At 34.3% G+C, this 13,190-nt stretch overlaps 1 protein-coding gene across 3 annotated transcripts in view; it reads left to right on the top strand.

Moving 5' to 3' along the window:
- The window catches only part of USP32 (ubiquitin specific peptidase 32), a 174,166-nt gene that overhangs the window by 113,768 nt on the left and 47,208 nt on the right, over positions 1-13,190 (top strand). For 2 of the 3 annotated variants that reach the window (XM_081272302.1, XM_081272304.1), the window contains exons 13-15: positions 2,977-3,169; positions 8,878-9,053; positions 9,494-9,634. In XM_081272302.1, the coding sequence (XP_081128428.1) occupies positions 2,977-3,169; positions 8,878-9,053; positions 9,494-9,634 (510 nt within the window). The remainder of the gene's footprint in view (positions 1-2,976; positions 3,170-8,877; positions 9,054-9,493; positions 9,635-13,190) is intronic. The other variant, XM_081272303.1, reaches the window with a different exon arrangement.

The following is a 13,190-nucleotide window of genomic DNA, read 5'->3' as shown; positions in this document are numbered from 1 at the left end:
TGTACTTTAAAGCGCCTCTCTTCTCTCAGTTTCCAAATGAAGCTTCTGGGCTCTCTTTAGGTTTTATAATAAAAAGCTATATTAGTTAATTACTTTCTTACCCGTTTAGATGTGGAGCTCAGTATATCTTAGTACTTTTTCCATTACCCCATATATCCTAATTTTTCCAAAACCAGCATTTCAGAATACCGAAATGTAAAATTAACATAATATAGTAATTTAAGATCATTAAGCTTTCTCTGCTTCTTCATTGCCACAATCATGAACTGCTTTCCTCTGGCATGCCCTTCTGCCATGATGTTCTGCCTCACCTTGGACCCAGAGAAATGGAGTCAGCCAGCCATGTACTATACCTCTGAAACCAGTCTTACTTTGTTGCCCAGGCTGGCCCACAACTTGAAATCCTCATGCATTAGCCTCTCACTGGCATTACAGGCATGTTGTGCTGCTTCTTCTATTTCTTGAGAATAATTAAAGACCAGAGAATAAAATAGCATTAATTTATATGTAATATTTAGAAAAAGATTATTAATATTTATTGTTTATATGTGAAGGAGTATCATGAATAGAAAAAAAAGATGAATTCTGACTAATATTTTGGAACACATAAACTTTTTATACAACTCAGAGGTAATTATAAAATTCTCAAAATAGAATTGTTACAGTAAAGTACCCCTTAACTCTTTGAGGATCAATGACTCAAAGCAAGGAAATGTCTCACCATATGTGAATCTTTTATTTATCTGGAAAGCTATCTTCTGATAGCATAGACTTCTAGGATAATATCAGAATTTCAGATCTAGAAGTCAATAAAAACAAAATGAAATCTGTTGTTGATGTTTAATTTAAAAACATAAAATCCCTAAGAAGCCAGAAACATACAATTCCGTCAAAAAGAGGCAGTGTTTCTTGAAGATTCTATAGTATATAACCATGATTGATTTGATCGTTTTTTTTTTAAGGAAAATAATGATAGGATTAGTTGAATGGATAAAGTTAGCTATTTCACAAGAAGTGTAGAAGCTGAAAGAAAGACTAAAAGGATTAACCAGTACATGAGAATCCCATAGGCACCTGAGAAGATAGACAATAGCATGTACAAAAGAATTCAGTGGCATTCAGTAAACTCTTGACATGAGTTATAGTAGATAAAACTGTTCAGTAGGGCTAGGAATGTAGCTCAGAGGTACAGCACTTGCTTAGTATGTGCAAGACTCAGGGTTTGATTCCCAGTGCTGCAAAAAAGAAAAGATTACTATGTAAATATAAAACGTAAAAGACAAACTCCAAGTCCTAGCATATCAATAATAGCAGAGTTTATGTTTTTGTTTCTTTTATAGCAATTATGACTTCTCTAATTTTAGCCAATATTATTAGAGAAACATTGCTCAACATTTTTTAGCTGTTTTTTCCTCATTAATCTGTAAGCCAGATAAATACTATCAATCTTTGGATCTTTTAGCAGTCAGCTCTGAAGAAATTTTATAACTCAAGTAGTACTTCACTCATCTTCTACAAACACTTTTTTTTAAATTTTTTTTTAGTTGAACACAATACCTTTGTTTCATTTTTTATGTGGTGCTGAACCCAGCACCTCACACGTGCTAGGCGAGTGCTCTACCACTGAGCCACAACCCAGCCCCAAACATATATTTTTTAGTCATAAGATATAAAGAAAAACAACTGAGTTTGGTGGCACATTACTTGTAATCCCAGATACCCAGGAGGCTAAGGCAGGAGCAGCATAGTAAGATCTTATCTGAAAAATAAAATTAAAAGGGCTGGTGATATAGCTCAGAGGTGAAGCACTTGCTTAGTATGTGTGGGGCTTTGGGCTCAGTCGCCAGTATCACAAAAATAAGTAAATAGAATAAGAAAAGAAATAGAGAAAACATGCCAGGCATGGAGGCACAAACCTGTAATCTCAGCCAGCACAGAGGACTGAAGCAGGAGAATCGCAAGTTCAGAGCTGGTCTCAACAACTTAGCAAGGGCCTAATAAGCAAATTAGTGAGACCCTGTCTCAAAAAGGGGCTGGGATGTGGCTCAATGGTTAAGAATCCTTGGGTTTAATCCCTGGTACCAAAAAATAAAATGTAATAAACAAAACCAAAAAAAAAAAAACCCACATCAAAATGTCAACTAAATGACGCTCACCTATAATCCCAGTGACACAAGATGCTGAGGCAGAAGGATCTCGAGTTCAAAGCCAGCCTCAGCAAAAGACAGACACCAAGCAATTTATTGAGAACTTGTCTCTAAATAAAATACAAAATATGGCTGGGGATGTGGCTCAGTCGGTGAGAGCCCCTGAGTTCAATCCCTGGTATCAAAAAAAAAAAAGTCAACTGTAGTTATTGTTAAATGATAGAATCTGAGTACATAGGATATTTATTTTTATTTTATTCTACAGTGATCTTATAATCTTTAATAATAAAAATGAATGAACTTCTTACATGGTGGGACATACCTGTAATTCCAACTACTTGTAAAGCTGGAACAGGAGGATTACAAATTTGAAATCAACCTAGACAAATTATCTGGGCCATGTCATAAAATAATAGCATAGTATCATATAGCATAGCAGGGAATATAGTTCAGTGGTAATTTGCCTAGCATATATGAGATGTTAGCTTCAATTCCCAGTGCAGGGAAAATAAAAAGTATCCAACAGAATAAAATCAATTAGGTATATGATGGAGTCCTTCAGTCTTTAACATTCTTTTTTGCCAACTATATATAAAAATATATTATAAATGGATGAATTGATAATATACACACTCATACTTCCCTCTTAAAGAGATTAAAATTTAGTACATATTCAAATATTTTAGAATGACTTTCAACCCTCCCAAAAGGATAGGAAATAATAGATGATTGTGTAATTCATTTTTTTCCTGAGATTTGTTTTTTGAAGGACATGTAGTTATTAGATGATTAAATTTTGCTTTTTTATCTCTTGACTTCATGACATTAGGATGCCAACCCTGTTGTAATTGAGCCATCATCTGTTCTGAATGGAGGGAAATTTTCCTTCGGAACAGCACTACATTCTGTGGAGCAAGGTGAAGATAAAATTGGAGGCAACCTCAGTTATGTGAATAACACAGAAGAGAAATTTTCAGACAATATTTCTACTGCATCTGAAGCCTCGGAAACTGCTGGCAGTGGTAAATATGACTTGATTCCCATGGTTAGTTCTTAACCAAGCCTACTTTGGCAAATGGTATGGTAAGTGGAGTACTGGGTATTAGGGTTCCATTTATAAAAATAAGTTTTGAATAAAATGGGTAGTTATAGCTTGGTGCAGTGGCTGATGCCTATAATCTCAGTGACTCAATAGGCAGAGGAAGGAGGACCATAAGTTAAAGCCAAATTGGATAACTTAATGAGACCCTGTCTGAAAATTTTAAAGAAAAAGTGGGGGACTGGGGATGTAATTCAGTGTTTACACACCACTGGGTTCTATTATAAGATTCTTGAACCTATTAATACTCTTCCAAATAAAAATTTTTCTGTATAATACTTATTAATCTCTTAATGTGAAAATATTTTCAGTTTTCATTAATCAAGCAATATCTTTCCATATTGCTTTTAAATTTATTTTGTCAATAAATTTAGATTTGGGCTGGGCACAGTGGCTAGTGTACCTATAATACCAGGAACTTAATGAGTCCCTAAGCAATTTAGTGAGACTCTATGTCTCAAAATAAAAGGGCTGGAGATTTAGCTTGGTGGTAAAGAATCCCTGAATTCAAGCCCTTCTTGTTTTTTTTTTTTGTTTTTGTTTTTTTTTTTGTCCTCCTTTGCCCAATTTTTCTCTCCTTCCCTTTCAGTCCCCTAAGTAATGTAATAGTAATCTTACTGTCTTTAATAACTAACTTTTCAACATATTCCAGAACATTACTTCAATTTTACACCCATAATAGAGGAACTGTGGAAAACATTTTCAACAGGTTTTTATTTTTCCTAAGGTTGATTTGTAGATGGCTCTTTGCTCAAAGTGATTATAGTTAATACAGAGTAGGGCCTTCTCTCAAAGTGGTGCTGATATTGGGAATAGTAGAGGACACATGTTGAGTGAAAGTATCAATACCTGGGTATTCACCAAACTCAGGGCACTTAAGGAAAAGAAGCTCACCATACAGTCACTTCATAAAAGTAGACATGGTAATCATTCTACCAGATTCGTATACATCCAAACAGTATGAAAAAGCAAGGGAACAAATAACCACAAAGAGCCCACAACACTTCAACACCTGATCCCATTGACACTATGATGAAGGAAATGTCAGAAAAAGAATTTAGAAAGTTTATAGTTAAAAAGTTCAGTGAGCTGAAAGAACATGGAAGGAATGAACTTAGAAAATACAGGACCATCATTGTGTACAATTATAATGCACCAATGAATATGGAACAAATAAAAACTAATAAAATTAAAAATTAATCAAAAATACAATAGTTTTACGTAAAAAATACATATGTAATATAAAAAAAGAAAAAATACAAGAAATGAAAGATCATTTCAATAAACCTTCAGAAAAAGAACTAAAAAGAAATCCTGTAATAAAAAACTCAATAAATCAAGTTAAAAATTCAAATGAAAGTACTTTGAAGACGGATTCTTAGGCCTTGAAAACAAACTATGTAACCTTGAAAATAAAGTCAACAATGAAGAAAAGATATTAAGAAACTATGACCAAAAGATTCAAGAAATTTGGGATAACAAAACTGAAGGAATGTATAACCTTTCAATGAAATAATATGAGAAAATTTTCCAAATCTTGGGAACAATATAGAAATCCAAATATACGACACATTTAGAACTCCAAGTAGGCGAGATCAAAAAAATCCTCTCCAAAACACATTATAATTAAAATGCCTCATATACAGAATGTGAATAGAGTTCTCAAAACTGCAAGAGAAAACTGGCAGCTCACATTTAGAAGTAAGTCAATTAGAATTTCAACTGAATTCTTGGGCTGGGATTGTGGCTCAGCGGTAGAGCGCTTGCCTAGCACATGCAAGGCCCTGGGTTCAATCTTCAGCACTACATAAAAATAAATAAATAAAACAAGTGTAATGTGTCCAACTACAACTAAAAAATATATATATATTAAAAAAAAGAGAGAGAGAGAGGGCTGGGGATGTGGCTCAAGCGGTAGCGGGCCTGTCTGGCATGCGTGTGGCCCTGGTTTGATCCTCAGCACCACATACAAACAAAGATGTTGTGTCTGCCGAAAACTAAAAAATAAAAAAATATTAAAATTCTCTCTCTCTCTCTCTCTCTCTCTCTCTCTCTCTCTCTCTCTCCTCACTCTCTTTAAAAAAAAAAAAAAAAAAAAAAGAATTTCAACTGATTTCTCAACCTAGACCCTAAAAACCAGAAGGACTTGGAATAATGTACACCAAGCCTTAAAAGAAAACAGGTGCCAACCAAGGATATTATATCTAACAAAACTATCCTTCATGATTGACAAAGAAATTAAAATCTTCTATGATAAGCAGAAACTAAAAAGAATTTTTAACCACAGAGCCTGCACCATAAAACATATTAATTGAAATATTTCATTAAGAGCCAACACAGGGATAACTCTCACTAGAATTATATAGTCAGTTAAATGAAAATCAGGGTAAATGAAGTATTAGAAATAAAATGTCAAGAAATAGGGCTTGCATTGTAGCTCATGGGTAGAGTGCTTGCCTAGCACACTGTATCTGATAGTACCACATAAAAAATAAAAGCATTGTATCCATCTACAACTAAAAATTTTTTTTAAAAGGTCAGGAAATAAAAATAGGCTCTTTGACAACACAGAATGAATGTAAATGGTCTAAACTTTCCAATCAAAAGACATAGATTGGCAGAATGGATCAAAAAACAAGACACTACCATATGTTGTTTACAAGCAACCTTATGAACAAACACATTCACAGGCTAAAGGTGAAAGGATGGGGGAAAATATGCTGTGCAAATGGAGACAGAAAGCAAGCAGGGCTAGCTTTCTCATATCAGACAAAGTAGACGTTAAAGCCAAAATTAATCAGAAGAGACAAAAAATGTCACTTTATACTGATTAAGGCAATTATCCCAAAACAAGATATGATTGTAAATATTAATGCTCCAAATGTCAGTACACCTATGTACATAGTACAAACCCTTCTCAATTTTTAAGAACGAAGTAGCCACGTTAAAGTAATACTGGGTGATTTCAACATACCTCCCTCACCATTAGATAGATTATCCAGAGCTAACTAAGTGAAGATTGTTCAGAACTAAAAAAAAATACTGTTAATTAAATGAATCTAACAGGCATCTCTAGAATATTTTATTTCTGTGACTGAATTCACTTTCTTCTCAGTAGCACATAGAACTTTGTCTAAAATAAATCATGTTTAAGGACACAAAGCAAGTCTTTGCAAGTACAATAAATAATAATAATTTCTTACATCCTATCAGATCATAATGGAATGAAATTAGAAATCAATAAGAACAAAACCTTTTTTAACGTCTTGATTAAATGATATGCTTTTGAATATAGAATGGATCATAGAAGAAATCAAAGGAGAAATAAAAAAAGTTCTTGGAAACAGTATAAGAAAAGAGATGTAACGTATCAAAATCTCTGAGACAATATCAAGGTAGTGCTAAGAGAAAAAAAATTATAGCATTGAGTTCCCAAATAATCTCAAATAAATGTTATACCGCAAGGCCCTAGAAAAAGAACTCATTCTAAAATCAGTAGAAGAGGGCTGGGGACGTGGCTCAAGCGGTAGCGCGCTCGCCTGGCATGCGTGCGGCCCGGGTTCGATCCTCAGCACCACATACCAACAAACATGTTGTGTCCGCCGAGAACTAAAAAATAAATATTAAAAATTCTCTCTCTCCTCTCTCACTCTCTCTTTAAAAATAAATAAATAAATAAATAAATAAATAAAAATAAAATAAAATCAGTAGAAGAGAGAAAAAATGTATATTTATAATATTAATAATTAAGTTCTACAATAATTAATAATTAGATCAGAGCCAAAATTAGTGAAATTGAAAATTTTAAAAATGCAAAGGATTAGTGCAACAAAGAGTTGGTTCTTTGCAAAGATAAACAGAATTTATGAATGCTTAGCCAAACTAACTGAAAGAAGACCTAAACCATCAAAATTAAAGATGAAAAAGGAGGTATCACACAGATCCTTCTGAAATCCAGAAGGTCATTAGAAACTATTTTTGAAAGTTTTTACTCCAATAAACTGGAAAATCTCAAAGATACTAACAAATTGCTAGACAGAAATGACCTGACCTGGGGCTGGGGATGTGGCTCAAGCGGTAGCGCGCTCGCCTGGCATGCGTGCGGCCCGGGTTCGATCCTCAGCACCACATACAAACAAAGATATTGTGTCCGCCGAGAACTAAAAAATAAATATTAAAAATTCTCTCTCTCTCTCTCTCCTCTATCTTTAAAAAAAAAAAAGAAATGACCTGACCAAATTGAATAATAAAGATGTAGAAAACTTAAACAGACCAATATGAGGCAGTAAGATCAAAGTAGCAATTAAAAGTCTTTCAACAGGGGCTGGGGATGTGGCTCAAGCGGTAGCGTGCTCGCCTGGCATGCGTGCGGCCCGGGTTCGATCCTCAGCACCACATACAAACAAAGATGTTGTGTCCGCCGAAAACTAGAAATAAATATTAAAAATTCTATCTCTCTCTCTCTCCTTCTCTCTCTTTTAAAAAAAAAAAAAAAGTCTTTCAACAAAGAAAAGCCCAGGGGGCTGGAGTTGTAGCACAGTGTTGGAATACTTGCCTAGAATGTGTGAGGCACTGGGTTTGTTCCTCAGCACAACATAAAAATAAATCAGTAAAATAAAGATATGTGTCCATCTACAACAACAACAATAAAAATATTCAAAAGAAAAACCCAGGACCAGATGGATTCTTGGCCAAGCTCCTTCCAGACCTTTAAAGAGGAACTGAAGCAAATTCTTCTAAAATTATTGCATGAAATAGAAAGGGAGGGAACACTGCCAATTTCATTCTATGAAGCCAATATTACCCTGATCCCAAAATCAGGCAAAGATACATCAAGGAAATAAAACTTCAGACCATATTCCTCATGTACATAGATGCAAAATTCCTTAATAAAATACTGGCAAATCACACTCAAAAACACATTGAGAATTTAGTATACCATGAACAAATGGGTTTTGTCTCAGGGATGCAGGATTGGTTCAGCATACACAAATTAATAAATGCAGTTCACTACATTAATAGCTTTAAGACAAGAATCACATGACCATCTCAATAGACACAGAAAAAGCATTTAACAAAATCTATCACCCATTCATTTTAATTGTGCTGGAGAAACTAGGGATAGAGGAACTAAGTTCAGCATTGTAAAGGCTATAAACAAATCCATCCCATATGCAGAAGAATGAAACTATATCCTTCTATTTCACCCTGCACAAAAGTCAACTCAAAGTAAATCAAAGATATAGGAATTAGACCAGAAACTTTGTAACTGCTAGAAGAAAACATAGGATCTAGAAAACATGATAGAAGAAACGCCAGTATATTGATGCATACACTGGCTTCCTTTTACAAGACTTCTAAATAAAAAAGGCTGGAGGTGTAGCTCAATGGTAGAGCAACCCTAGGTTCAGTCCCTGATACCAAAAAAAAAGTGTGTGTGTGTGTGTGTGTGTGTGTGTGTGTGTGTGTGTGTGTATGTTTCCTGTTTCATACAGATTTATCCAAATCATACTGTTGTGCCAATAAAATAATAGCATTAGCTCAATATATGGACATTTGCATTCATATGTTCAAGCCTATTTATGTATAGTAGCTAAAAATAAAGAGACTCCATCCTTTTTTCTCATATAGGCTTTCTGTATTCTACAACACCAGGGGCAGATATGTGCTTTGCTCGACAACATAACACTTCTGACAATAACAACCAGTGTTTGCTAGGAGCCAATGGGAATATTCTGTTACACCTTAATCCTCAGAAACCAGGAGCTATTGATAACCAGCCACTAGTAACTCAAGAACCAGTAAAGGTATGTAATTTTTCTTCTAACCTTAAAATTATTCTCTTTCAAGTTGCCAGTAGGTTTCATTTTAGAGGTTTTGGCACATAGCAAAATGTGTGGCTCATTTTAACTAACCTGTTGTAGACGGAAATCTCTTAGCATAGTATATTTCTGTGAGAATATTGTCTTAACACTTGCTTTGAAATAGTTTTCCTTGTAAATACTGTTGTTATTCTTAGGACAGCTGTGAAAATGGTGTTTCATGTATATATGGAAGTTTCCATTCTTAAATACCTTATTTGAAAACCAAAAAATAAAAATCTCTCAGAAAATTGTTTTTTCCCACAACATGAGCTGGGCAGCGACATATGAGTTTGTTCTCCTAAGTTTTGTTAATGCACAACAGTCTTCTTACTATTAAAAATCGACACTTAAATTTTATTCCTTCACATTTCATTCTTTCTAAGGCTACATCATTAACACTAGAAGGAGGCCGATTAAAACGAACTCCACAGCTAATCCATGGAAGAGATTATGAAATGGTTCCAGAACCTGTATGGAGAGCACTTTATCATTGGTATGGAGCAAACCTGGCTCTACCTAGACCAGTAAGTGTAGCTAATAATGTCTTATATAAGTAGTTACAAAAGTGGGTTTTTTTATTACTTCTCTATATGAATCCAAAATTAGTTCCTGCCCTATTGTAGCAGAATATTCAGAACCTGCTGAAATTAATTAAACAAATACTTTTAGATTCCTTCACATCCATATCCATTCATTCAGTATGTAGTAAACACTTTATTAGATGCCAGCATATATTGATATGCCAACGGAATTGAGTGGCTAACATGGAGTACCAAGAATAGTCACTGACTAAATAAAGTTAAGGAATTATGAGGGTAAGCTGTTAAATGAATCATTCAGATAAATGGAGAAATCACCTAAGACCTTAGGCCAAGGGGTAAAGGAAGACAGAACACCAGGTTCAAAAAGTTCAGTAAATGTAATGAGTGGTATAAAAGTTATTTCTGAAATTACAATTACAAAGATACCAATTAGGTATCTTTGTAAATTTGGTTGGGTTTTTTGGTTTATCTTTTGAAGGGGGAGCATATAAAAGATCATAATTCAAAAGCCAGGCTAGGGTTGTAGCTCAGTGGTAGTATCCTGCCCTCGTCCGGGGCAGGGGCTAGTGAAAATGGGGTTTCCCTCAGTTAGAATGGGCTGGCTGAGAAATAAAACATAAAAAAACCACTGAACACAGAAGGTAGTTTCAGAAGCCGGGGGCAGGACAGGCAAGCTGATCACAGGGATTGAGCTTCTGGCAAAGATGGCGGGTGCCTACGCCTGCTTTGTTTATATTGAAGACATCAAAGGCCTTCCATAGAAAATTATTTTCCAAAAAAGGTTAAAGGTGAGCTGTTTAGTACCTAAGGGGTTATACCCATCTAAGGAGCTACTATGAGGAACCTTCCTAGCAGAGCGGAGGGAAAGGTCACATGCATTGGGCAATCAATTGCCATGGGAGAGCCACAGAAAGTTCCCAGCACCAGGCCTATTTCTCCCTGGCTTCCATGCCGAGAGAAGATACTCATGTATTTCACAGATGGCTTCTAGCAGTAGTGTGCTTGCCTAGCATGTGTGAGACTCTGGGATCGATCCTCAGCATCGTGTAAAAATAAATGAATAAAATAAAGATATTTTGTCCATCTACAACTAAATATATTTTTAAAAAGAATTCAAAGCCAGTGAATTCTAATTGTTGCAATCACTAGGATGAGTCATTTAGATGAAATAAAATAAAGGAGTTGGAGTATGTAACAGTAAAATATTAGTAAATTACTTATATAGCATCATTTGTTACACTTACACAGTAAACAGCAAGACTCATTCCTCTGAACTATACTGTTTATATTGTCAATGAAGTAAAAATACCTTATAATAAAATTTATTTTAGTATATAAGAAACACTCTTTTGGGGCTGGGGATGTGGCTCAAGTGGTAGCACACTCGCCTGGCATGCATGAGGCACTGGGTTCAATTCTCAGCACCACATAAAAATAAATATTAAAAAAATGGCCAAGATGGTAAATTTAAAAAAAAAGAAAAGAAACACTCTTTTATGGTGTTCAAGTTTTGTTTAGCTGAGACATGGTAACTTAACTTCCATAAAGAGTAAAAGTATTCATTAAAGCTTTTCAAAGTGATTTTGAGGTATTAATGATTATATTTGTTAAAAATTATATTTAATGGCTATGAAGAATTTAGGGTTTGTATTTGTAAGCTACAAAACACTGCTGTAGGCTGGGGATATAGCTCAGTAGGTAGTTTGCTTGCCTCACATGCACGAGGCTGTGGGTTCAATCCCCAGCACCTCAAAAAAAAAAACAAAAAAAAAAACACTACTGTATTCAGATCAGGATTGGTAGATAATTCTTTTTTATCTGTTTGCAGAGGGAGCATGAAACAATTCTTGACTCATCTCATTTCTTGAAACTTGTTTATTGTGATACATCATATTCAAATTTTCTAAATCTTAAGTTTTCTTATCTGTAAAATATGAATAATTTTCCCTACCTCATTAGAGTTGTTTTTTTTTTTTAAGTTGTAGATGGACACAATTTTATTTAATTATTTATTTTTATGTGGACCTGAATATTGAACCCAGTGCCCTCACACATGCCAGGAAAGTGCTATACCACTGAGTCACAATCCCGGCCCATCAAGAGTTGTTTTATGGATTAAATCATGTGTATGGTTTGCATATCATTTCATTCATAGTAAGTGGTCAATAAATGTTGACTGTAGCTACTATCAGCATTATCATTATTATTATTATTTTTAAACAGGTATTTTCAGAGCCTCACAAAAGAGCATTTTTTTTACATTGATGCCAGATATATATTACTTTAAGCTACAGTTTAAATAAACTAAAGATCTACTTGCTGGTTTAGGATTTTTTTTTTTCTTAATCTCTAGTTATGGTAAATTTGCCTGATTCCAGGAACATTTGCTTCAAAAACATTTAAAATATGAGGTTCCAAATAAGTGTTTTCTCCCTTTGACCCAGTTATCTCACTCCTTGGTATATACCCAAAGGACTTAAAATCTGCATACTACAGTAATGTGGCCACATCAATGTTTATAGCATCTCAGTTCACAATAGCTCAGCTATGGAGTCTTCAATAGATGAATGAATACAGAAAATGTGTATACAACAATGGAATATTGTATAGCCATAAAAACAAATGACTTTTGCTTGTAAATGGATGAATCTGGATACTCTGATACTAAGTGAAATAAACCAATCCCAAAAAACCAAATATCAAATGTTCTCTCTGATATGCAGATACAAACACACATTAGACAAAGGAGAATGAAGGGAAGGGAGGGAAGACAGGAATAGGAAAGACAGTAGAAAGAACTGGTCATAACTTTCCTACGTTAATGTTTCCTATGTTCATTCACGAGCAGTGAAACTCCATGTACAACTACAAGGATCGAAACCTAATTAGAATAAATTATACTCCATGTATGTATAAAATGTCAAAATTCACTCTACTGGCATGTATATCTAAAAAGAAGAATTTTTTTTTTGTAGTTGTACACAATACCTTTATTTTATTTATTTATATGTGGTGCTGAGGATTGAACCCAGGGCCTCACACATTCGAGGAGAGAGCTATATACCACTGAGTCATAACCCCAGCCCCAAAAGAAGAAATTTTTTAAAAAGTGTTTTTACCTTTATAAATCATACCACTTTTTAAAAAGTGACTATTTTATTACACATGTCAATAACAATTTAAGCAATATATTAAAAAAATAAAAATCATTTTACATCCTGCTACCTGGAACAACTATTACCATTTTGGTGTGCATCTTTCAGTTCTCTCTCTGAACTGGGGATATAACTCGGTGGTAGAACATTTGCCTAGCATGCACAAGGCCCTGGGTTCAATCCCCAGTACTTCAAAAATCAAAATCAGTTATTTTTCTGTGCCTATCCATATTCATAAATGAATAATTTTATGAAATATAATCATACTATAACTATACTATTCTTAAAATTTGTTTGTTTAAATAAGTATACATGACAGCAAAATGCTCTTTGATTCATTGTATAAATGGAACACAATTTTTGACTTCTGGTTGTACCCAAAG

This window comes from Spermophilus citellus (assembly GCF_964194105.1).
Source record: "Spermophilus citellus genome assembly, chromosome: 17".
NCBI lineage: Eukaryota > Metazoa > Chordata > Mammalia > Rodentia > Sciuridae > Spermophilus > Spermophilus citellus.
The sequence above is the reverse complement of the archived record's forward strand: the minus strand, read 5'-3'. Positions and strand labels throughout refer to the sequence as shown.